This window comes from Aphelocoma coerulescens, chromosome 5 (assembly GCF_041296385.1).
Source record: "Aphelocoma coerulescens isolate FSJ_1873_10779 chromosome 5, UR_Acoe_1.0, whole genome shotgun sequence".
Classification (NCBI taxonomy): Eukaryota; Metazoa; Chordata; class Aves; order Passeriformes; family Corvidae; genus Aphelocoma; species Aphelocoma coerulescens.
In genome coordinates, this window is record NC_091019.1 from 35,659,731 (window position 1) to 35,686,177 (window position 26,447).

Here is a 26,447-nt window from a genome sequence, read left to right on the forward strand (position 1 = left end):
AATAACTTTGTGTCAAATGGCTGATTCCATCCAAACAGAACAGATATGCAAAAATTATTAAATTCCAGTAATACTTGTGCAGGGGCAGAAGTAATTCTGCATAGAATCCACAATTCCACCTAAAAAGCTGCCTCGTGGTATTTTTAACTTTTTTTTTATAGCTGAAAATTTAAATAAATGTGAGACCATTTAAATGAACCGACTGTGAAAAAAGCTTCTACCAGTAACTGTCACCAACAATGAAACAGAACCCCATCAGACACTAAGTAATTCCATTGCTCACAGAATAGTTGATTGATATTTCAATGTTATCATCTATAATTATATATTTTAAAATAAATAGTTATGATATATACTTAACTCTTTAATTATGTGTATGTGTGTATATATATATATATATATATATATATATATGTAATAAGAAATAATAAAATGAGGAATTTTATTCACTCACTACCATTTTCATACAGAATAGAATATTCATTTTCCAGCTGAGGAAAGTGTGCTTTTGAACTATCTCTTTCTCTTTAACCTAAGAAGAGACCTTTAGTTATCTGTATAAAACCCTACTGTGGACATCTTAATTTTTTACTTACCTTGCCACCATTTCCTTTTCCTTATTTGATGCATATCCACTGCTACTGAGGGTTTTTGATGGAGAAGACAGGAAGTAGAGGCAGTGATTTGTAAAGTACTGATCAACTAATGGTAAAAGAACCTAAGAAATACAGATACAGAATGTATTTTTTACAAAGAACAATGGTAAATGTAGCAGTAATGCTCTGATTGCTCAACACTCATTAAAAGAATTTTAGTTCTGTAACAATTGTAACTCATGCAAATTAAAACCTAAATTCTTACAATTTTATTCAAAATTGCATAAATAATAAACAGAGTTACACAGATATCTGTTTTGGATCTAATACTGCATAGGAATATTTCTTTCTGCTAATTAGATGCTATGCACTTCAGTGATATCTTGTAGTAAAAAAAAATCAGATAAAATTTATATATTCAGTGAGAGTATTTAATATCATGTAATGAATAAGGTGCCTTTTAATTTTTATGTTCCTTCTCATACAGAAACAGATACATTGAAGTGTTTTAAAATATCTGAATCCAACAAATATACTGACATATTTTTGAAGATATTTCAAAATATTTGGTAACAGTTCGATTAGTTATCATGACAAAACAGAAAATATCTATTTCTATTCTATGAAAAGAAGTCTAACATTACAAATTTATATATTCTGTGTAGTGGAATGTATATGAACATTACTTGAAATAATCACTCACTTTAGCAAAGAATTTTATTTCTTGGTCATGTGGAGATTTTTCAGTTTTTCCACTGGTTACAATGGCTTCTGCAAGGATACAATAAAGGCAGACACAAATAAGAATCTGTCTAATAATAAATAACACAATAGATCTTTCAGATAGACTTGAAAAATTTGTTTTACTCAAATAAAAAGAGCAGAAGCTGTTTAGCTAGTTACAAATAATAGTAGCTACAAACTAGTTTAGCTAGTTACAAACAATAATTTAATCTGCAAATTAAAGGATATGATTTAAGTTTCTTAAATGCAATAAAAACAGTGACCACTACAAATGTAAACCTATTAATCCAAATATCAATAATTATATTTTTAAAATAAAATCTGCAACCTACCCAAATGTGCAATAAACTCTTGAGCAGAATCAACATATTTTAAAATTTTCTTCAGAAACTTAAAGGCGAACCTCTTTTCCATGGATGAAGCATCCAACTCTGTGTCATTCATGCCCCTGTTTTAGAAAGGATTAAGAGAAGTAGCACTGATGATGGCAGCAGTACAAATGATGACAGTACTACGAAGCATTTCATGCCTTATCTTTTTATTATGGTAAGTTTTCATAAGAAGGAGAAAATTACCATTGTAACTCTTAGTTATCAACTACCTAAGAAGAAATAGAGAAACACAACTGACTTTAATAAGAGGTATAATAGCTTATGATTAAAGGATCCAAAATATATGTATTTGAGGATAAGAACTTTGGAGTGCTATCTTATCGCACAAAAAAGCCAGGGTGCATCTGAATCTAACAAAGTAATGCACTGAGCACTCAATTTCTGCTGCTGGCACATTTAAGAGCCAAGTGTTTGGGAAGTCAGCAGTTGCATCTTTATAAAATCACCCCAAGTACTACCCTTCATTTTATTAATCACTGTTAAACTTCATTTATCCTTTAATTTTATGAAGAAAAGAAGCCAAAATGACTTCCACTACTAAATGAAAATTTAAACGTTAAGTTACAAACTATTATATTGCTGAAGTATCTGAAAGATTTCAAGAGTATACAGTAATTTCTAAGGAGGCATGTATTATTTATTCTTTAAGATAAATTCATGACCTAAATCATGGCTAGTACAAACAAGATATTAAAGAGGAATAAAAATACATGTGGTTGCCTGGGCTTAGATTTAAAATATTGGATTTAAGTATGAATGAAACCTACCTGTCTGAAATTTTAAAATTCTTTAGGATCACACAAAAATTAAGATTGGAAGGAACCTCTGAAAGTCATCTGATCCAAGTCCCATCTCAAAGCAAAGCCAAAAGATCAGGTCACTCAGAACCTTGTATGATAATGTATTGAGTAGGTTCAAAGATCGAAATTTCAAAATTACTCTGGTGACCCTACAATATTTTTACCACCCTTACCATGAAAAAGTAACAGTGAAATATTTTCATATATCTAACTGGAACTTCCTTTTATAACTTATTTCTTTTGAGGGGTTAGTGTTTGACCTCATTTTCTCTATAACCTAGCAGGAAGTAGTTGAAGACAGTCACAAGTTCTATTGTAGCCTTCTGTTTTTAAAAAACTGAAAAAAAAAAGCACGCCTCAGAGCCTCTCCTGGCATGACATTGGCATCCATCCGCAGAGCACCTCAGTGGCTTCCCACCTGACCAACTTTGTTCTCAATGTCTTCCTTAGCACTGCAGAACCAAAAATGGGACAACATACTCCTGATAGAATCTCTTGATCCATCAACCTGCAGAACACACTTGCTGATAAAGCCTAGTACACAGCTCTTACCATCACAAGGATGCATTCCTGATTTGTGTTCAGCTTGCACAATTCAAAGAGCTTTTCTGCACATGTGCTCTCAAGCTCAGCTGCCCTGTTCCTGGGATTATTCCATCCCAGGTATAGGACTTCACATTTACCTTTGCTCAACCTTATAAGACTTCTGTCAGCCCATTTCTCCAGACCATCAAAGCTTCTCTGAAGGGTAGCCAAACTCTCCAATTCATTGCTAAGGAAGGGTTCATTCCACAAAACTGCAAATGATGCTTTCTGTCTTGGCATCCAGGACAAGAACAGGGATTTTTTTAAAATTATCCTTTTGAAGTCACTTAATTTTATGTGTTTTTAAATTTATTTTGTTTTCAAACATACTTGCTTTCACAAGTCATTAATTCTTTCATCTTCATTTCCTTGAAATTCTCTTATACATTTGTTTAGTTTGCAACTTCTTTATAGTCTCTTTATTACAATATTAAAAAGACTACACTCTGCTTGAGATTTTCCATGGCTATATGGTCAGTTACACCCGGGACATCTAACTGCTTTATCAAGTGAGGAAGTAACTGAGTGACATTAAGGAAAACCTCTGCATAACCATAATGGCTACTTCATCTGCTTCTATACAGACTCTTCAAATAGTAGCCCTTAAGTTAGAGAAAATAACCTGGCCAAAGGACATGCAGAGACTACAGAGGAGCTGAACAGTGTGTCAGAAGTAGGGAAGAAGGAAGGAAGTGGTAGTTTGTGGCACTGAGGCAAAAGCAAGAAAGGAACAAGAAAAAGGGGAAGTTGTTGAACTCACTGCTGTGGTATAAGAAAATGATCATTTGTACTGAGAGCCCTTACCACCAGTGTGGGAGTAAATCAGGGAGAAAAAATGGAAGATTAGACTAACAGTTTAAAAACAGCTATGAGAGAAATCCAAGCAAAAAAAAAGTAATTCTGGGAGAAAGTTGATGCAGCAGAAATTTTAACAACAAAGAAATCTAATAATAAAATATATGTTCTTGACCATGTCAGGACACAGTTAAGAGGAAAGGAACCGTTATAGTCTGGGGGAACACCATCAGAGATCTGAGGAAGATGTTCTAATTCCATTTTAAACACAAACTTAGTAGGACTCTAACCTCCCATCTTACAGTTTAATTTGGGAAAAAAAAAAATTCTATTTCGAGGGTTCTAGTTTATATACTTTGATGACCCCCTATTAATTTATCACCTGTACAATCAAAATATTTAGTATGAATTAACAGCTATGTATGCTTGAGAGGCATCTTCTGCTGCCCCACTCTCACAAAGGAGACTAAGAATTTATCTGCGTACTCAGTGAGGTCACTAAATATTTTCTTCTTGAGTTTATAAGAAGTCATGGTTCCTAAGAGATTACACGCACTTTCCTAAATATTGAAAGATGTTGGTGGGTCTGTGAAGTTAAAAAGACAATATCCAAAGATCTTGCAGAGATTTAAAGGTGCTTAACGAAATACCATATTGTTTCTAATATGTAGTTAAGTAAGGTCTGAGATCATCTGTATGTCATAAACACACGAAGTGTTTCAAAAATGTTCTCAACAAAGAGCAAAAACCTCAAAAACAGAGGCAGATGGTATATGTAATGTACACATGCTGTTCCGCCTATATGTTTCCAATTATAAACAATTCCTATGTTTTAACAAATTGTCCAGTATTTTCAAGAATGACATCTTGAAATGTGATAATTGCAATGAGTACTTCAAAAGGTTTATATATATATATATATATATGCATATATTCATCTGAAGAAAACACTGAAAAGAGGATAATCTTGATTCATCCTTATACAGACAATCACTGCTGACTCTCTGTCCATATCAACAAAGAGTTTGAACATGCTTTTTCAAGTTGACTTGTCCCGTGTGTAAACACTGAAATACTGATTTCCTAACCCAAACACACACAGCTTCAAAATTTGAGAAATTCTATTGGTGTTTCAGATCATTCATTTGCACTAAGTAAACCAGGTTTTCTTATTCAATGGCTCTAAAGCAACTATGGAGATTATAAATATATTTGGTGGCATACCTACATTTTGGATTCAGGCTGAGAGCCTACATATATGACAGGAGAGAATTTTACTCTGTAGTAATACAGAAATGTATACTTAGAACTGTTTTCTCATCTCTTAGAAATGTTATTAATTGTTGAAGCCAACAAAGTCACCTTTTGCAGATCCTAAAAATTGATTTTTATAAATTTCTGAGTATGCTTTCAGTAGGGACACAGACTTGAAAAGTAGAAATAAATGAAAACAGGTAAGATCTGATTCTATGCATGTACAGAAAAATTTGTTCATTAATAAAATGTAGTTTACAAAAATGCTTAATGCCAGAAAATTGAGGTTTCCTATGTTCTCAGGTGTTTCACATACAGGAAAACAGGAGAGTTATAGTATAGTAATTCACAGTTCTATCATATAAATCCACATACTACAGTAAGAAGTCCTCACTTTGAGACACAGCATTCAAGTTACAGTAAAACTAAGGAAGTCTATGCTTTTGCTTGAGTAGAAGTTAATGCCCACAAAATAGAAAATAGCCACTTTGTCTTATTACTTTACATAACTCAAGGCAATATTTTTTCTAAAACTGGATTAAAAAGCAGTTTTACATAGATATGTTTCAGTATCAGCCTCAGATTAATTTTTCCATGATCCTTACTGACACTGCTGGCTGCTAATTTAGACATTTTAAATTATTTTCTTTTTTAATTACACTACTGTTGCATTTTGTATTTACTATGTTCACACACTTATTAAAAATGTTCCCTGAATATGCTGTTTTAGAAGAGTCTTTTTGAACATAAAAATAACTCTGATTCATAGAAGATATGCCAAATGTTAATTATGTTAATAACTGCCAGTCTGCAGTGAGATAAGATTAACATGCTGGTTTGTGCACTGAATGCAAGCAAGCATCTGAAAAAATGTGCAACTTACCGAGATATGATTATACCATTGACTTGAAGGAACTTAAACAGCTCTTGAGCCTTTTCACGGTCCCGTGATTTCTCCTTGGCTGTCAATGTGTCATAAGGCACCAATAAAGGATGACTACCTCCACCTTTAGTAAGTTGAAAGAACTGTAAGTTTTTCTACTGTAAGATTTATTCTGCTTCACGTGCAAAAGAAACTATTAATTTTTGATTGTCTACACTGTCATCTTTCAGATTGCTTCTTCTCCCTCATTCACCTTGACTTTTTTTTGTGTAGTTTACAGGATTGTGGCTTACCTTTGCTTTCCAACTCCATTTTCTTCTTTTTGGCCCATATATTATGGTAGTTTTCTGCCATTACTTCAACCATTCCCTACATTACCATCAGAAAAAACAAGATGCGAGATTAGGGGACAACTAAAATTCTGTAATTCTGCATCATTTACAGTCTTGAGTGAAGTCTACTCTCTTGTGATAAAGAAACATCATAGTTAAGTGGGATTTCTGTATTCGGCTGTTCTTTGAAGTCAGCACAAGCACATATTATAACACATATTAACATGCTGCTGCCCCTTCCCTAGATTCGTGTTTAATTTTTTCTGGGAACTCAGGAAGCACCAATGGCATGAACAGTAGAAATTTTGTCTTTCAGTATGTAAATAGCATGCACCTTTCTTTAACAGCATATCATAACTACAGTCACAAATACACTCATAAAACCTAACAAAATTCAACTTGTTAATAATAATAAAACCAAATACATTCATTCATTCATTTCAGCATAATATATGCAAAATACGAACCTGAAGCTCCCTAGAAAGTGCCACATTTGAGAGATCAAGTGGTGTTGGGCTATACCCATTTCCCTGCAACAGGAAAGAAATATTTTCAGATAAAATAATTTCAGATAAAAGAACCAAATATTCAACTACAACATCTCTGTCATTGATCTGGTTAGAGTAACACCGCTCCCAATTTAATACTTTCTTGTATAAACTGTGTTCACCTACTGTTTTGGCAACGTACTGAAGGCACAGGATGATTGAGAGAGTATGTTTGCTGGTGTGGAAGCATGCAGGTCGTTGCAGTTACTTAGATCTCTCTATTCACAACAAGTGGCAGGCTGCTAAGAACTAAGCTTTTAGCCTAAGAGAGGAGACCAGTCATGAAACATACAAGATGTGCCTTCAAAACATGACAGAACCATGTGGGAACAGCCTGAAGGAACCCTGTGCTAAAGATGAGACAATTCAACAAAAAGATAAATTATTTTCTTGGGGAATTTACAGACTAAGAAAAAGCAGGAGTATAATATACTAACACAGTCTTCAACTGGTTTAAGTTAGAAAGCTCCAGTTCAAAAAACCTGTAAGAGGTGCATGTTAAATATGAATGGTTACATGTAAATCAGTGATTTCAAACTTGTACTCAAGTTAGGTATGTGCTGAAGACTTCTACTCAATCATGTCTTTATCATGTATGTTCTTGGGAAAGAAGGCCCAACTGCAGAACAACTGCAATTCAACTGGCTGGAAGCAGAGAGTCCAGAGACAGAAGAATTTCCTGTAAGGGAGTGAGGACTGCTGAAGAGATAAGAAATGGTGAAGTACTGTCTTGTAATGGAGTGCTCAGGGGCTGCTTTTCCTAAGCAAAAACTGGTCCTGGGGAAGGAACCCAACACAGAATTATGGTGCCAGGTACTGATGCTCGCAGGACCAGTGCTGGTGCAAGTGTACATAAGGAGCTAGTTTGTGACACACCTTTGCACACTCCTTCCAGGACTTGTGCCCAGTGCACTGCTTATTAACTCTCACTATATTTATGTACAAATGTGTGTAATTCACCTCAAGGGGTACAATAACAATTCTTCAACAACTGTTATAATTTTAAACAGCTTTCCTCCTCCAAGACAAATTGACCACCAATCTCAACGTGGGATTATAGAAATCTACAAATGGAGAAAAATCTATCCTCACATCAAAATGCTAGGTAATATATAATTATGGAAAATTTTGCCTATAGATTTAAAAAAAAAAATGTATCAAATGTGCAATCTCATTTGTCAATCATAATTATAATCTTAACAAAAGCCAATGTTAGGCTCTTCTGTTTGACCAAAAAAAAAGAGGATTGCTAGTTTTATTTATTATAAAATAAAAGACTTTAAATTCTTTGTCTGTTTTCTTTGAATGACTATATTAAAAAGCTCTTTAGTTCTTCTAAAGAAATTAATATCTATGGTCTCTTATAGCCTCAAGGTCTTAAAAGCCTTTTGGAATCCCCTCTTTAGTGTTGCTTAGTGTTTATTATAGTGACATGACTTCCAGTCTCAGAACTCTACCATAAAAAGTTTCTGTTCACTAAAAGAACATAAAATTGACATAATTGTTTCTAATTTATTAATAAATTGATGAACAGGCATTTTGTTTTCTAAGCTTAAGGCATTATACCTTACCTGACTTGACTGAGATATGCTACGGAGCTTTTCATTTTCACGCTGATGTATTATTGCTTCTCCTCCCTCCTTGGTCCTTTCTAGGCTCCATCCCAAGGCCAACATGGTTTTCAATGATTCTCTGGCAGGCCAACGATAAATTTCCTTTTCCTTTGAAGAAAAGAATGCAAAATTTGTCTGTATTTATTAAGTAGCAAAAGTACAATAGAAATATTCTGTCCTTCTCTGTTAAGTCCCACATACCACAAAACTACAGAATATTTGTATATTATATGAGAAGACGAAATAAAGTTCTTTTTACACAAGAGAAAAGCTTTGAAATACTTAAAGTTTTTTAAAAATTTTATTCTTAGTGGCATTTATTGCTAGGATACATGCTAGAAATGAATGGCACTGCAATGAACTCTGGAGCAATAATGTAATTGGATGTGGAAACTTACTCATTAATTCCACCAGCATAAAATAATCTAAAAATTACAGTACTATGAGTGCTATGAAGTAGTTAAGCAAGTATGTACCTTCAAATGCAGCACTCAAGGCCTATTTTTAGTCTTCCTATATGTATATCCACTCACAGATACAGAAGGTTACTGAACTATACACCTCTTCATATAAACACAGCTACCAATAAAAGAATAAGCAACAGCCTGTATTCCAAGACTCCTTTGGAAAGTGAAAGTTTTAGAGAAATTCTGAAAATTTGTGGCAAAATTCTGAGTATGCCATATTAAGACTTTGCAAATCAATTTAATAAAAGTATTTCAGGTTGTAGCATAAACCAGAATTTTTCTGACAGTTGCTCAAAATAACAGCTTTTAGGGATAGAACCTGATTTTTATGTTCAAAAGTTCTAATTTCAGACAATTCAGAAAACTCTCTTTGAATTGCTTGAATAACAACCAACAATGCTTTGGCTCTTCTCACAAGATTCCAAAGCAATTTACAAATCTTAGGAAACTCAACATCTTTAATCACTCTTGATTCTTGTCATGTCTATTTTCTGAACAAGGAAAATATGGCAAAGAGGGACAAATGTAATTGACTTGTGTCTCCCAGTGAATCATTACAAAAATAAGTAACAGAATTCAAATTCACTTCACTGTTCTGACAACTAGAAGACATTTGTGCCTAGTCAAGAAATTCAAATGCTTTAAATGCTTTCCCGCATTTTCAACTGAATCATCTCCTACGCATTTTTTTACATTTTTCTACCATCTTTCTGGAAGACAAAATTGCCTTCAGATATGTTAAATTACACTTTCATTAAGCCCCAGGAGTTTCTGCCAGTCATTTCTCATCAGTGAAAGCATGAAAAAAACTGTGCTACTGATACTTTTGAATACAGATTTGCCCATGCCTATGAAGAAACACTGAACATTATGCCTAATGGAAGCAAATTATACAAGACTCAGTGTAAGATTAACTGAAAAACCACTTCAGCATAAAGATGTACCTATTCTTAACTGTAAAAATTCTAGTTTGTGCCTCTGCCTGACATTTAACAGAATATATTTGGAATTTATTTTTAGAAGCACACGAATCAATCTACTTCATATTGCTGCAGCTGAAATTTCCTCTATTACCTTTTCAGCTAAAGTTTTGAAGGGCCTTATTAATGGGTGAGTCTTCATATTTTCATCCAGTGAAACACCATATTTCCATCCACTATTAGTCTGAAAAAGAAAAAAACATAACCAAAAAACCCACTGAAATAAGAACAACATAGACAAGTGAGAGCAAATTAGCCTGTTTCTTTCGTCATACCAAACTGCTAACCCACTGCAAGAGCTGCTCAGTGCCACAAGAGAAGAAGTGCATCCATCTGTGGACACACTGGAACAAAACATGTCTGAGACAGAGCTGATGCCACCTATGAGTAGGAGGTCTCACAATACCAGTTCTGAGCCTAACTTACATTGGCCCCCTTTCAAGTGGACTCATGCATTGAAACAGGACAGACTGAGGCAAAAAAGATTGTCTCAATTCTCTGGGGGGCTGAAGTCAGAAATACAGAGAAGAGTATGTAACATTAACGGATCAAGAACTGAAGAACATAACTGTAATGAATCTTTTACCTTAAATAATAGTAACAGAAATTTATGGTTTCAAATTAAACTGTGTATATTTACATATGCATATGTATGTGTATCTTTCTCTACAAATTTGCATTTATAGGCCCCCCAAACAAGAGAATTATTTTATACAACTCTTCCATAAAATTGCTATTCATTTGTTATTAATAGTTACAATAAATTACTTAAGAATTCATTGTCTTGTCTTGTAGTTCTGTAGAAATAATGAAACAGAAGCATGACAGTGACAGAGCATTTGGAAAATTATAGAGAAATTCAATACGTAACAGGCTTCTTAAAGCTAATAAGAAAGAAAAGCTACAACCACTTTTTCTGAAATAAAAATTACATTAGGCTGTACTTTCTTAGATCATGGAACTGCTGCAGTAAAATTGAATCTCTGACTCCCAGTCAAGAAGCACCATTACCAGGCAAAATGATGCCAAGAGCTATATATTCTTACTTTAAAAAATTAAAACAAACAAACAAAATTAAAAAAAAAAACAACCAACCAAAAAAAAAAAAAACCCAAAAACCCAAAACAAACAAAAAAACCCTCAAAACAAATCACCAAAACACTAAACCAACAAAACCCACCTCCCAAACCAAACACCCCTTGTTCAGTCCCCTCAAGTCTCTGTCCTAATAAATTCTTTGAAAAAGTGACAAATTGCAATGCATTTTCTTAAGCAAGAGATTTCTTCCACATATCCCTAAATAAACATGTGAACACCCATACACTCTGAACAAGGGTCTAACAGTCAAACTGTCCAATTTCAATTTCAATATTCACCCTAGGAATTATTTACTAGCCCTGGACAGTTTCCAGTCTTAAAATAACTCCTACCTTTTCAAAGGCCCATTTATCATGGGAATGCTCAGCATACTTGCTTACAATATACTCGAGTTTCTCAGGAAGTACAAGGCTGTAAGCAAAGAGAGTTATGGTCATTCAATCATAAGTTACTGCAGTCTGATTTATGAAAAAAATGCCAGCCTAATATGGCACTAATCAAAATGCTTCACCTCCAAATGAAGGCAAGGAATTTGGCTTGGCAATTCCCTATTCTTTAAAAGAAATGCCACAAAAAGGCATACCTACAATGGCATTTGCAGAGAACCTATATGAACATAAAAGTCACACTTTTTACAACTGAAAGTCGTGAAGAAACAAAAACTTGCTTCACCATAACCTACAGAAAATTTTGTTGCTAGTTCTTAATACAGAATAACATTAACATGGATGTTTTACAATGCACAATGATGGAAGGACAAGACTTTAATAACAAGACTGAGCTAGTGATCCTCAGTTCTTGAATATTCAAGTTCTTGAATATAAAGTCTGTATTTTAAAAGCACTAGATTACTTGGAAGGCCAAAACTCTAATCATCCTACATGATCTGCTTAATTTGCCATATCATGTTTCTACAGATCAAGTCTCAAAATTAAGCAAAGATTTTATAAAAATTGGGCTACAGGCCAATTGAATCACCAGATTTTTGTGATCTTGTACAATTTGTCATAAGCACAGTCTAAATAATGATTGTTTCTAATTTATATATCCCAAACATTTGAACTATTAGGCAATAGGGTACATAATAAATATAGAATTTACTATTTTCTCTGCAGACATAAGATGGAAATATTTAACATCTGTTCAGGGTTGAGAAGAATATGGTTTATCTCTGGTAAACAGGACACAGTGCAGTGAAGTATTTGGCAGAAGGAAGCAAAAATCCCTGTACTACTTCTGAAAGTCCTAATACCACTAACAAGTCAGTCACCAGCCAACCCTCCCTACAGAAGATGAAAAAATGTTAATAAGGAATAGTATAAAAATATTTAAGGGAAGGAAATCACTATGAATTATATTACTTACTTTGATGTGCTGACAGGTTTGGGATCAAAATTTCCTTCTGGATCCACCGAAGTCTGCTTTTCCAAAGTTGACATAATTCGTGTGTCTAAATAATCAGGGGGCAAGGCTCCAGCTATAGCACTTAAACAAGGCAAAGCCATTCGAAAGAGCTCTGGATCATACTTCTGCAGGAGAGATAGGAACTGGTTGGAAAATCCAACAGAAAAACATGCAAAATGTTAGTGAAATCCAAGCAGCCATAGCCATGTACAAATATTAGAAGATGCAAACAAACAGTAAGGCACATTTAAAGTTCAAACATAGAGCAAAATTATTGCTGTGTGACATCTATTTTCCATTATATCAACATGATATATTCTTAAGACTACTCAGATTGACATAAGAGTATGCTGACACTGGGTAGGTACAAGCAATATGAGTTCAACTTGAGCTTTTTTTGGGCCATGAAGGCCTATAAAGTAAGGATCAAGGCTTATTTGCCTAGTTTCAGAGTATAACCACCTCTAAAATACTGCCTTAGTTCTAAAATTACTAGTTCCTGCAGAATTAGCTTCTTAAGTGCAGAAGCCATTGTCATTTTGCCTTTCTTTCACTCAGTACTATTTCATTTAAAAATATGCTCATTATAGGAAATTGAGATTTACTGTAGCAAAGTCTTTTCATTATTTTTAATAACATCAAACCTGTAAATATAAATTAGAACGAAAAAGAATGGTGGAGAATACTGTAGGTCAGCAGATCAGATTTACACAACTCTTCTTTCACTGCGCTAACAATCATTTACAGAAAATTGAAAATGCTATTATAGAGAGCCACCAGTATTGGCACAAATGTATCATATTAATTTATCTCTTAAAATCTAAGATGCACTAATTGGAAACATTTGATTGCATCAGGCACTCCTGATACTCTTCACACTTGTGAAAGAAGTAAGAGAGGGGTAAATGTTACTAAAATCAAATACAAATAAACCTTAAAAAGTCATTTCAGAATAACACAGAGACCATTTTTATTTCTGTGTTATAAATCAGAATGCCTAGAGTAGCAATCATCTAAATCTGTCGTTTAGAAAGAGTACATAAATTCAGTGAGACACAATGAATATGATTTTTTGTTATCCTAAAGTAAAAACTGATTTTTGATTGGGCTAAAGTTTGATCCCAAGCAAGCACAAAAAAGTGTTTACTCAGTAAGACATTTCTCCTATCAGAAATGCAACTTATTCTTACTGAGAGGAAAACTGAGTAAAAGTCCCAATATCACACTTTGTAAGAGAAAAATGGAAAAGTGTTTATTTCATAGTATGTTGCATCATATCTCTTCAGCTGGGCAATAGCCAGAAAACTAAAAAAGTACAAATATATATTTGAAGACAGACACTTTATTCTGCCTATACCAACAATTTGATAAGCACATGCATATATTTATTAAAATTAATTTTATGTCAGTAAAAAGTAATTTAAAATGTTTAGTAGAGCCAAGGTAGGAGAGCAGACAACACTGACATGTTAGTGCAGTGAGAACTAAACATTACGTGTGTGTATATATATATCCTCATTACTAGTGTAAAGCTTATGGGTATATCAAGCAAAGATTTGACATTTCATCCATTTGGAGAGAATCTTTCAAGATTCAGTATTCAATTTTTCAGTTCATTAAAAACATTCATTGCTGTATCTCCCAAATTAGATTAAACAACTGCTAAAACAGGAACTTTCTGATCTTGGCACAGCAAATTATCACTGTAATGCTTTTATATCCTCCCCATAATGTAATGTGAATTGCAGCCATTACCTTATGAGACAAGGAATCAAATATTCCCCAGAAAAGTTTTTCAGTTAAATGTAATTCCTCTTCTGCTGCAATTCCATAGCTTCCCATTCCTGAAGGCAGACAGTAATATTTCCAGCACTGCTCATAGTGATTTGTCAGAAGCTAGATTTTCAAGAAATAAAAATGCATGTGAAACATTGGTATTTAACAAAATAAAAAACTGTTCTATTAAACAGTTACAGGAGTAGTATTATTTGTATCTGTCTCTTCATATTCTGTGGCTCATAATAATGGTGTCTTTTTCTTCTTCTTCTTTTTGGAAGAGCAGCAGAGCCCATATCGTGACAGTATGAAGCCTGTATTATCTCCAGCTCCTTCTGTGGGATTCTCAATGATTACAAGGAGTAGAAAAATTTCAGGACTGTCACCATTTGAGTACAGACTAGCTCACAGGATAAAAGCAGAGACAATGAAATGGGTGTAAGGTAGGACATGATAGATTCTGATGAAAAGTTTTACAGATTCAAATTGATTTTACTCCTGTCCTTTGCAGTTGATGGTTTTAGTATTATTCAAAACACTGCGAAAGAGACCTGCAGTTCACCCTCTCAGCTGTGACTGCCCAGGTCTGGAAAAACTGATGGAAAGGACTATCATACAGGAAATCTGTAAACTTAAAGAGCTAGTATATGTGATTATTGGTACATTTTCCACATAATTTCAAATTTCTACCAGTTTCTTCTGTAGAACTAAAAATTCCTATTCCATGGAAAATTTTAAAATTTCTAGTAGTATCAGACTAGAATCTTGATGTTTTAGTTTTTACTGCAATTTTCTATAAGAAGGAAAAATATAAATTAAAAAACTGGAACAAACACTCCCTCTACACCACACTTGTACTCAAAAATTAGTGATGTTCGAGTATGTTTGTGAATATGGCAACTCTGCTTTAAAGTATGATAGAATTTCAGTTCTTTCACAAAAAGACACAGACCTAAGATCAGGCTCTTTTATCCCAACAGAAAAGTGAAACAAACCTGACAGAATAGTTCTAAATAAGATTTGTCATCTAAAAATTGTAAGTCTTCATTTACAGAACAAGAGGATAGATAAGAGTTCAGTTATACAATACTCAAAAATAAAAGGTGAATTTTCTTCCCTGTATCCTGTCTCTTAGATTTCACTCAAAATTCATTCCTGAACTGTGCATCCCACCAAGAGTTCTTATAGTTCATACAGCAGAAGAATAAATCTCAACACTGACATTTAAATAGATACACTCAAATACTCTTCTGCTGGAGCAATGGGAAAGTCAACAGTTCACTATAAAAAATCGCATATTCAATTTACTGTTTGCATTAGGCATAATTTCAAAAATTTTTCAAATATTACATTTAATTTGAAAGACTTTACAAAACAGTAACATTATTATCAGTTCAGAAGTAATTTTACACTGCTTTACCCTTCCCATTCTGTTTTAAAAAAAAGACAACGGCAGTTTATTTTAAAGTTTTATGCCAGATGAGTGTACAGAAAGTAAAGTATTTACCTTGAGAGGCATTTTACAGTATTCATTGAGCAAGGGCACATCAAAAACTAGCCTTCTCAGTAGCTGTTGTAGCATAGAGGGACGCAAATGGCTGTAATTTAAAAAAGCAGATGTTATTAGCAACATTCATACAGTTCTGTGTAAATGAAATAAAAAATTGAAGTCAATTTACATAATGGAATACAAAACACTCATTAGAAGTATTTTGAAAAAAACAATGGTAGGGACTTAAGGAATTTCACTATGCCTCATCTACCTATAGAAGAATATAGCACAGAAAGTTGTGCTACTTCTGGACCCTCTTAAGCGAACAGACAAATCTACTTTTCAGTTCCTGAGATAACGCTGGTCATTTATTTTGTGCAAGAATAAAACAGCCTTAGGTCTACACTGTAATCCAAGAAGGAAGTGGTTGAAATACGTATTCAACACAAAATAACTTCTACACAGGTGTCATACATACTGGCAAATAGCAAGCAGGCATTCCTCAATAGCATCTCTTTGAGCTTTCGTAAGGGACCGTCCCTTGGATAACCTATATATTGTGTGAAGCATGGAGTCAACCAGAGAGGCATGATGCTCTGTTCCAGAAAAGAGGGGAGCACATCTTTTGAGTAATGGAAACACAGCTGAGCAAATATATCTATTTAGTGCGAGAGCCGCCTCTGTGGTACTTAGAGAAACCTGTATGAAGTAATAAATGATTGTTAGTATCACACTGGGTAAAGATTAATGAATATGAATGCTATAAACATAGTAATGTAATAGTCCTTAAGTTCCCTAAGTGGCTGGGTGCTAACATGATAACTCTTTCTTTTTCAACTGGAGAAAATCCAAGCCATCCATGTACATCCTGTCTGTTGCGCCATTGCACTCTGAACCAATAGCTGCAGAAAAGAATAGGCAGCTTCTGTCTTTAAACAGGTTAGAAAACCCCACTAAGCATTAAATAACACTTTTCATCTCAATTTCTTCATACACCTGGATTTTAGTGTAATTATTGGAAACAAACATTAAATAAAAGCAATCATTAGGCCTATTGCAGTATACTCAGTGTACTTACTGTATTACTTTACAGCCTGTATGAAAAGATTTTAAACTACTTTTACACTTCAGAAGGTGCTACTGAATGCTTATAATCAGAATTATGCACTATAAATTAATGGTAAGTGAATTAATATTGATTTTTTTACAGTGAGCCTATAATACCTCTTTTTAGAAAGCTGTTTTGACTTGAAATTCCATTTTTTTACATTTACAGAGCCACTACATCCAGCCACTGCACCTAAACTCGATAGTGAAATACGTACTGTATCCAGAGAGGCAGAGGCTCTTAAATCTGGTAAAAATCCAACTTCCAATAGGTGAAGGAGGAAGCTTTGGTCCTTAATACCATAGACACGGTCCAAGAAGAGTACCATGGGTGCTTTGTGATCAGGACAGAAACTGGCAGACATGTCAGGCTCATTTACTGTGCCATCTACACAAATATACAATATCATTTTTAAGAGTAGATAACTGATAAAATGAGAAACAGCAAGACAATGAAAGACATTATAATTACATTTAATGTGTAAAATCACATACTCAAAGAAAATTATATTCTTGTTCAGTTTTGTCCTATGCTGCAAAAGAACAGTTTAGGTTTAAGTTTTTATTGTTTCAAAACCCCTATTATTTTGCAATTTGTCTTTCACTCTTATATGAAAGCTTAGAAATGAATGGTAAAATATTCCACAAATGATTGGATAATGTGGAAATACAAAGGGACTGAGCACAAGTTTACATATTTTACCTAAAGAGGTGGTATCTCTAGAGCCACTGCTGGAGGCAAAGTACTGGCCCATTAGTGTGACCCTTTAAAGTGTTTATTATGTTCTTACATTCTCTTCTCCACAGGAACAAATATCTGTGCTACTGCAGCAGCTCTAATTGATACAGATCTAAATGAAATTTGAAGAACAGTTCTCTGCTTGCATTCAAATCTAACAAAACTGCTCTAATTTACGCCTGAAGGCTGATGTGGCAAAAGACTTTTGTAAAAGATAAATAGCAGAATGAAAGTATTGAATTACCTTTGTTAACTGTTGACAACTTTAGTGGTATACTTATAATACCCACCAAATCTTCAGTTGGCACTAGGGATCGAAGAATTGACCTGATTCGAATCGCTTCTCCTTTTCCACTTTGAATAAGCTGTTAGAAAAATTTTTCAGTTAAGAAATATATCAATTAAGAAATTAAGAAAATTTTCCTCAAAATATTTCTATCAATATTAATCTTTTAAACACTGAAAGAAAATGCACTGAAATTCAGTTTATCCTAGAGTGAATGAAGTTGCCAAGTTCAGCTGTTACTACTTCTGTGTCTGTTCTTATTTTTACATCAATTATTATTTCACAATATTAAAAATTCCCAATAACTCAAAAAACTCCACATTGATAAGATTCCTAAACCAATCAGATATGGTGATGAACTCAAAACTTATGAAATGCTCATGCTACCTAGAGAACCTACGGTGACAGGTTTTGAGCTTGGTTTTTTACACTACAAATGGAGGCAGACCTGTGTGAGGTATCTATGCATTTTTCTACTATTTCTATGCTGTAAAAAATTTGAGAAGCATTTACAACAATGAGGTGAGCAATTCCTTTCAACTTCTAGCAGAAATCGGATACTCATAACCTATGTCTGGAAATCTCTACTAGTAAGTTTCATAACATGAAACTACTGTCTCTGGCAATAGAGTGCTACATATAGCTAATAAACTTAATAGCTTTTGTAATAGTAAGTAGGGAGGCTGAAAGCCAAACTTCTTTTTCTTATTGGATTGAGATACATAGAGCATTTTCAGCTGGGTTTAAGCTACTAAAGAATTTTAAGCACCAACAAGCAACAGTCAGTCTAATTAAAACCAATCTTGCATGTGGCTGTTACAGGCATTACAGTTGAAACAGTTATTTTACATATTTTCCAGTGTATTCACATAATGTGGGCACTATATTTCATCAATGCACACTAAAAGGAGCCCTGTATCACATTCTTATAAAAATGATTTTTATGGCTTTCTAGAGAATAGTAAAGGGTCAGTTTCAGAAGTTATTATACTGGTCTCTTAATTGTGCAACACTTCTAGTTCATATTTGCTTTGATTCCATAGTCATGTAAAAATTATCAAAATTTTAGAGAAGTAAAAAAGCATAAAGGAAGCAAAAGACCATGGTTCTTTATAAACAGCTTGAAGGGAATACACCTACCTAGATATAGCAAGAAGCCATAAAGTCTACCTACTGAAGTGAAATCTTTGAGTAGAGAAAGGTTTCGTCAAACTTATACAGTTATGTTTACAAATCTTCTACATTTTCTGAGAGAGTGGTAAAATGAACTTACATGCATTTCTGGTGCACAGCGTCCAAGTAAATCTATGAGAGCTGAGTAAAATGACATGATTGCATTTCCCATGTGCACAGTCTCCTCTTCCTCCTCCTCATCATCACTAAAAAGTAAACAATAACAGTGAGCATTTTTGCTAATCTAGGTTTATAGCTCTATTCTGGAGCTAGAGACATGATCCAGAGACTATTCATCAGACATACTCATCCCTTTGGCTCCGGACTAAAGGGATTTTGTCCCTAGGGTAAGCATGCAGTTGAACTGTAATCGCTGACTTCACATGAGCCTTCTACCTCCCTCTTTTACTTTATCTTAACTTTAGCTTCATTCCACAGCAGTCTTCTCATTTGTTTTGTCCTTCAGGCTTTTTCTCTCTGAAACTCTTATTCCACTTTTATCTAGCTAATGCTTTCTGAATACCATATGACAAGTGCTGGTGGATGTGAATCTCTAATTCTCTCTGTTTGTATAATGCCTTACACAACAGGGTCTATTATCCACATAGCGCAAGCATGATTGAACCATCTATTAAATCCTCATTTGCCAAACAAGCATTCACATTTACTTACCCTTCCCTTTTATATGCCTGGGAAGGAAGGTCACGACTAGGATTCTCTGAGATCCTGATAGCTTCCTGCATAGCAGCCAGCAAACCATTTCCTCCTTCTCCCCTAAGGTCTGGCCCAAAGCACTCTGGCCGTCGAATAAGGAGCTTGACAACAACACTTGCATTTTCCTCAACACTTTCACCTAAGGATCAAAAAGCACTACATGTATTTTCTCCTGAAAGGTATTCTTAAGTCAGAAGAAAACTTCATTTTCTCCTAACTGTTACAAAATATAAAACAAATCCTCATCCTAAGGCACCGGAGCTGAGATCCCCCTACAGCCCGTGGTGAAGACCGTGATGAGGCAGCTGTGCCCCTGCCAAGCCCATGGAGGTCCAGAGGAATGCAAAGATCCATCGGCAGCCCATGGAAGTCCATGGTGCAGCAGAGATCCACCTGCGGCCTGTGGAGGAGACCCACACTGGAGCAGGGGGATGCCTGAGAGGAGGCTCTGAACCTGTGGGAGGCCTGTGCTGGAACAGGCTCCTGGCAGGGACCTGAAGACCCATGGAGAGTGGAGCCCACACTGGGGCAGGTTTTCTGGTAGGACTTGTGAGGAACTCACACTGGAGCAGCCTGGAAGGACTGCAGCCCGTGGAAAAGTGCCCCACATTGCAGCAGTTTGTGGAGAATTTTTTGCCTGTGGAATGGACTCACATTGGAGAAGTTTGTGGAGGACTGTCTCACATGGGAGAGACCCCATGCTAGTGCACAGAAAAGACTCTTCTCCCTGAGCAGTGGCAGGGACATGTAACCCCCATTCCTGGTCCTCCTGTGCTGAGGAATTCCTAACATGATTTGCTACCATGGCTACAGGTTAATCTACTCAATTATGTGATTTGCAAAAAAAAAAATTAAGAAAAAAAATATAACTATGAAGGTTCAAAAAAACCTATAATAATAAGCATACACCCGTAGTCTCATGTTTGTAATGAGAAGAGTATGCATTAACCTCTCTTCAAATTTAACATATTTTTATGGTTAGAAAATCAATTTGAAGAAAACCTGTCGATGAAATTTGGATGCCAAGAAATTAGACTCACTGTTAGCAAAAACTGCAAATCGTAAGAATGACAGGTAACGTTCCCCCTCTGTTGGGTTCCATCCAATGTCTGGATATCCTTTAGCCAGCAGTACTGGACAGCTCTGCAGGCCACAACCTGCCAGGTAGGTAACAACCTGCAATACAGAAGCAATCATTTATTCATATGCTTAGAAATAAATTTCTAAAAATAGCTATAAACCAGAACATAGCTCATTATTTTATCAGTCACAGGGGTGGTTTTTTAATGAAAAAAGACCAGCACTCTTTATTACTGAAGTTGCCCAATTATATGATGACACAAAAATACAGCAACATAAAAGAATGTGGAATGTGAAAAGTAGAATAAATCTTCTGGAATCCAAATCTTTTTGACAATACATACACAACAACTAAAATACTATTGAACAACTTTAAAAATCACTTCAACAACCATGTGTGGTTTATTTTCTACAACAGCAAAATAAACATTGCATCAAAAGTTTATAAATTGTAATTCTAATTTTAATGGATATGAACACCATTACATTTTTCAGAAGACTGATAAATACCAATGAGCAGTTTTAAGTATGAACCCAGAAAGATTAAAAATTTTGGTCATACAAAAATTCCTAACACAACATTTCTTATCAAGAGGAGTACCTTTAACTAAGGGAAATCTTTGAGAAATTACAACAAATTTCTTTAATTAAAGTAAACTGAATTTCAAAACCATACAGAATAATTTCCTCATTCATCTAAAAGGAAATTTGCAGATAACTGTGTATGTCAAATTAAATAAAAAAAATAATATCTTTGTGTAAAGGACAATATATGAGAATGGTTATAGCACTTAAAATAGGTAATGAACACGAAGAATCTTCCATGACTGTAAAAAAAGATATTAATTGTATTTTCTTAAAATGGTAGGCAGCCAAAAATGGATGGCAAGAGGGAGATACATGATGAGATTATACTCTGTGCCTTATGATCCAGTGCCCTAAGAGAGAAAAAGTTAAGAATTTAGGAAGAAGAATATATGTCTGCTGATGCAGTATACAAATTGCCTCCAAAAGACTGTAACAGTGGAAAAATGGGCTGATGTGAAAAATTTACTTATTGCAGTATGCAGTAAGGAAGTTACCCAGAGCACCCTGTGGAAAAAGTATGTAATTCCTAACAGGACTTGATAGTTTTCAAGCATTCATTCATAAGATATACATGAATATATACTTGTAGGAGTCTAGAAATGCAGCTCATATAAAATGTGAGAAAACCAGTAGAATAAATCTCTTTTTCTTCTAAGATTTTACAATGTTACCACCAAGCCATATAATTTTAATCTATTCAGTTTACTAGAGTATGTCATCAAACCATGGGATACATTTCTTGTGCAACCTCTACCTTCCACACAGTCACACATTTGCAGTAAAAAGATTTTAAATTTGCAATGGCAAAAGTTCAAAAGTTGTCTACATGTAATTTATTTGCGTTGCACACAGTTTTTACAGTATAAACTTTAGTCACAAAGAAATGCTGTATCATTCTGTGAACATGATGTCTGTCACATCCATCAGCTAATATCCAGACATTATTAGTTTTTTCTAGTTATTTAGTATATAGATTTATTTACTGAATAACCTCCACATACTGCACTAGATAAAGTTATTGACTCACCAAAGCCAATACAGCATGATTCTTACAGCTAAAATGACTAATGAATTTGAGAAGCCCAAATCTGAGGCACATACAGCCTCATATTTTCAGCATAAAATAGTGCTTATGAAGTGCTTATGTTACAGCTGATATCTATTACAGTTTGAACATTCAGCACTTGTACAGTGCCAAGTATTTCAGCAAGCAAAGCGCCAAGTATTCCAAGGTAAGCAATCAGTAAATGAGAAACATGGTCAACAGTGAAATTTAGTTTAAGTGATTTGCTCTACAGTAGTTTCCATGAAAATACAAGACAGTCACTGGTAGTGTTCCAATCACTAGTGTTGTATCCCAAGGATTGATATCAATACCATTCAATGTTTTATTAATGACAGGACAGAGTGCACTCAGCAATTTTGCAGGTGATACAGAATTGCAAATTCTTCTCAACAGTATATTGCCTAGTAAGTATATTGCTGTGCTGTCTCACACCCTTTCTGCTCATACTCCTGTCTTCCCCAAGCTATCGCTGTAATATGCCCATTTATTTCAATTTCATAGCTTTTCCTCTCCCACGCCATATGCTGATCACAAACAGTCCCACAACCAGTTCCACTGTCATCCCAGGATTCTCTGCACAGAGATTTTCCCTTGTGCTAAGCTATCATTTAGGTGTTTAACTCTTCCCTCCATTTATATTAAACCCTGCCTTCTCTTTTCTGTACCCCAATGCTCTGCTAGCATATATGACTTCCTTTCCCTGCTTTCCTCCTCTTCTGACCGTGCACTTCCATCTCTTAATCTTCTTTCCTCCTGTGATATACAAATAACTTTCATGCCATTTTAAGCAATATTTTACCACATTTTCAGTTCATCCTGCCTCTCCTCACATTCCCCTTTATTCCTAACCTTTCCCAATGACTTGAATTCTGGATTCAGTTTCCCATTGCAACTACCCTTAAAATCCTTTTCCATCTTTCATCTTCAAAGAACCTGCCTTTCCATTCTCTTAACTCTAACTTCCATCCCCACAAATCTCTATGATTTAAGCCAAAAGACCTGTGTCCTTTTTTACTATTCTCCTCTTAATTGTCAGTTTTTTCCTCCCCAAACAACACTTCTTGATATTCCTGCTGCATGTCTTTCTTCTTGTCATCCTTTCTACCTGATAACAATAGTGAAAGCATGCAAAAGACAGAAACAAATCTCTTTTGCTGTGATTCCAAATAAGCATAAAGCAAAATCAAGGACTACTGCTTAGTTAACCTTACCTTGAAACAGATACATAAATTGGTTATTTCTGAGGACATCATATCCAAAAACTACTATGACCAAACTTGCCCTTTAAACCCTTCTAGCACAAGTACACAATTTATTAAATGGGTAAATAGGTCAGAGTGGTCACCTACCTTATCAAGATCTGGCTCCTCCAATGCGAGTGCAAGCTCATTGTTGTCCATTACAGAGGCTGCGGCCACATCGAGGGGCGTCGAACCTCTCATTGAAGGAAACGCTGAAGAAGAAAGTTAATACACAGTAACTAAATGGAGTTTGCAGTAATCACATTCGTGCAGCAGAGGGCAGCAATCACGCTGGAATCTAGAACGTAAATCTATTCATAGTACATTTTAGGGCAGTTTTTTCAAGAACGCGGTCAACGGTTTTCAACTATGTGAAAATGCTGAAATTTTTTCGGACTTCACATCCATATCTGTAAGCATACTCAACTCAACCACAGTGGTTTTAAATGCAAATGAAAAAAATCAGTATTAACAATACAGCAAATCAGAGGAATACTATTTCCTTAGGAGAGCAACATGTTAACTATGTAATTCTGCACAGCCTTATCAATTCATTATTTTAAAATATGCCTATGTTTAGCAAAAAGAGACATTCAAGCTTCAGTTACCTGTTTTCTTTCTTTAATATTTTCCAATTTTCTGTGTTTATTATGGCCAAATGCAGGCATGAACAGCTAAATCACTGTGATATCACACGCTATCCTGCTTTGACATATTTTATTATTATAGCCATCTATCAGCCAATCAAATTTCCCTTGTGTTACAAAATCTAATGCACATGCATTAAAAAACATACATTCAGTGTTCAAAAGAAAAAAAAAATTAAATTTACTCCAGTAGCCTAAACTGTAGAGGCAAGGAAAATTAAACCAGATGAAACAAGCAAGCACTGTAAAGGGTCAATTTAATCTTAGATTTCAAACCACAGCTATTTTGAATGGAAAAAATGTCAAACTGTATGTTTAATATTAATTTTTTAAGGGTGTTTAAAAACACAGATTCAGACTATTCTGTTTCTAATACAATTCATCGACACATAAGCATGAAACAAAAGTGAAAAAAAAAGAAAAAGAGTTAAAGGTGAAATCTCAAGGTGGTTTAAGCACGTTTCAGCTTGCAATACAAATTAGACACTAGTCTTGTGATATCACAGTTGCTCCTACTCTTGCTTTTAGGTGTTGCAGCTACATGGCATACCCAGTCCAACACTGCTGTTTTCCAGTAAGTAGCTGAGATGCTCAAACATGGCCTTTTGGTTCTGACGACTAATGCGACAGAAGTAGCACAGGAATCGACAACAGCTTGCCACCATCTTAGGAAAAACGATCTGCTGAAGAAAAAAGTTGACAAAGCAGTGAAATATGTTAATTACCAATCTGTTCCAGTTCTTCTTCCTGCACTCCTAACAAGGAAAGTATAGTGAAGTTACCAAGGTGATAAGCAACTGACAGTTGCTTTGGTTCTAACTTGAGAAAGGACCCACATTTCCTTTTAACTTTCACATTCATTAGGCCATTAAAGTGTTGAAAAATCATTTTGCAGAGGACTATAGGAGACATATCAGTTTGAACTGACAAGTTTTTACCTTCCCACCATTCCTTCAGAGACAATACATGTCTCAATACAGCCTCATGATTAAACCATTTATTCCAAGAAGCTGGAGATCTAGCTTAAACAATCTGCTGCCACAACCTAGAAAAATGCCCAATCCCTCAACCAGAGACTACACTTCATGATTGCTCATTCTATCTCTTGAAGCTGAAACACTGAACAGAAAGAAATGTTCATTAGGTACCTACTGACTACATGAAATTCATAAAGACAGAGATATAAAATAGGTTATTTTGGGTGGCCAGACACATTTAAGGGCACAACACCAGGTTACTAAGCAGTTTTCTAAGTCTGCATTTCTTTTGAAGGATATAATGGTAATTTCTGTAAAGCATTTTGTAGATCTGTGTTATTAAAATTTTATATGAAAACATTTTTAATAGAATTAGAAGACATTGCTGGGCTGTCGTAGTTTTGGGTTTCATGGGTTTTTTATCATTTTTGGCTCTATGTACAAGCTGTAGCAAAACCAGGGTGTTGTAACACCTATAAATTATCAAAGTAATAATCATTTTATAATTGATTGTAACTTGCCTTGAAATGCAACAGAAAAACTAAAACTGGTATGTGAATACTTGGTAAAACTGCAATGGTATAGGCAGATTCAATGTATAAGGATTTAAGAGAGTTATATGAGCTAAATGACCACAGAGGCAAAGAAAGAGTGGTGCAGCTGCACATAGAAGACAATCAAGTTATGAAAAATTGAAGGACAGAGAAAAGATAAGCAAAAGGTAGTATGTTGGGCTAAAAATTGTTCCAAATACATAAGAAGAATGAGTTGCCAGGCAAAAGGAATTTAGATAAGCACTACTGGGATCAGAGGAGATGCCTCTTTTTGGGATGGAGGCAACAGGATAAAAATATCAGGCACAAGCAAAGGGAAGAAAGAAAATATGTGTGCTTCACTTCTCACTTTCTTCAGGAGCGAAAATTTTCAGTTAGGTTTCTCAAAATTTATACCACTCTGCCTTTAAAATAACACATATATATTCAAGCATAACACTAAGAAAAGGGAGAACACAACACTGCAAGAAAATTTTTTGCTCAATTCAAGTACATGAATTTGAGCATTAAAATTTA

General features: G+C 34.7%; 1 protein-coding gene across 1 annotated transcript in view; it reads right to left on the reverse strand.

The window, feature by feature from the left end:
• RYR3 (ryanodine receptor 3) overlaps positions 1 to 26,447 on the reverse strand; it is a 161,691-nt gene that overhangs the window by 62,676 nt on the left and 72,568 nt on the right. Inside the window, exons 43-62 of the mRNA XM_069018746.1 lie at positions 24,951 to 25,083; positions 23,862 to 23,965; positions 20,819 to 20,954; positions 19,737 to 19,917; positions 19,165 to 19,270; positions 17,850 to 17,970; positions 17,085 to 17,254; positions 16,238 to 16,458; positions 15,775 to 15,865; positions 14,247 to 14,387; positions 12,453 to 12,634; positions 11,420 to 11,498; positions 10,084 to 10,173; positions 8,501 to 8,650; positions 6,849 to 6,911; positions 6,343 to 6,418; positions 6,050 to 6,173; positions 1,673 to 1,788; positions 1,300 to 1,367; positions 597 to 718 (exon numbers count right to left, since the gene is read on the reverse strand). Of these exons, the coding sequence (XP_068874847.1) occupies positions 597 to 718; positions 1,300 to 1,367; positions 1,673 to 1,788; positions 6,050 to 6,173; positions 6,343 to 6,418; positions 6,849 to 6,911; positions 8,501 to 8,650; positions 10,084 to 10,173; positions 11,420 to 11,498; positions 12,453 to 12,634; positions 14,247 to 14,387; positions 15,775 to 15,865; positions 16,238 to 16,458; positions 17,085 to 17,254; positions 17,850 to 17,970; positions 19,165 to 19,270; positions 19,737 to 19,917; positions 20,819 to 20,954; positions 23,862 to 23,965; positions 24,951 to 25,083 (2,474 nt within the window). The remainder of the gene's footprint in view (positions 1 to 596; positions 719 to 1,299; positions 1,368 to 1,672; positions 1,789 to 6,049; positions 6,174 to 6,342; positions 6,419 to 6,848; positions 6,912 to 8,500; positions 8,651 to 10,083; positions 10,174 to 11,419; positions 11,499 to 12,452; positions 12,635 to 14,246; positions 14,388 to 15,774; positions 15,866 to 16,237; positions 16,459 to 17,084; positions 17,255 to 17,849; positions 17,971 to 19,164; positions 19,271 to 19,736; positions 19,918 to 20,818; positions 20,955 to 23,861; positions 23,966 to 24,950; positions 25,084 to 26,447) is intronic.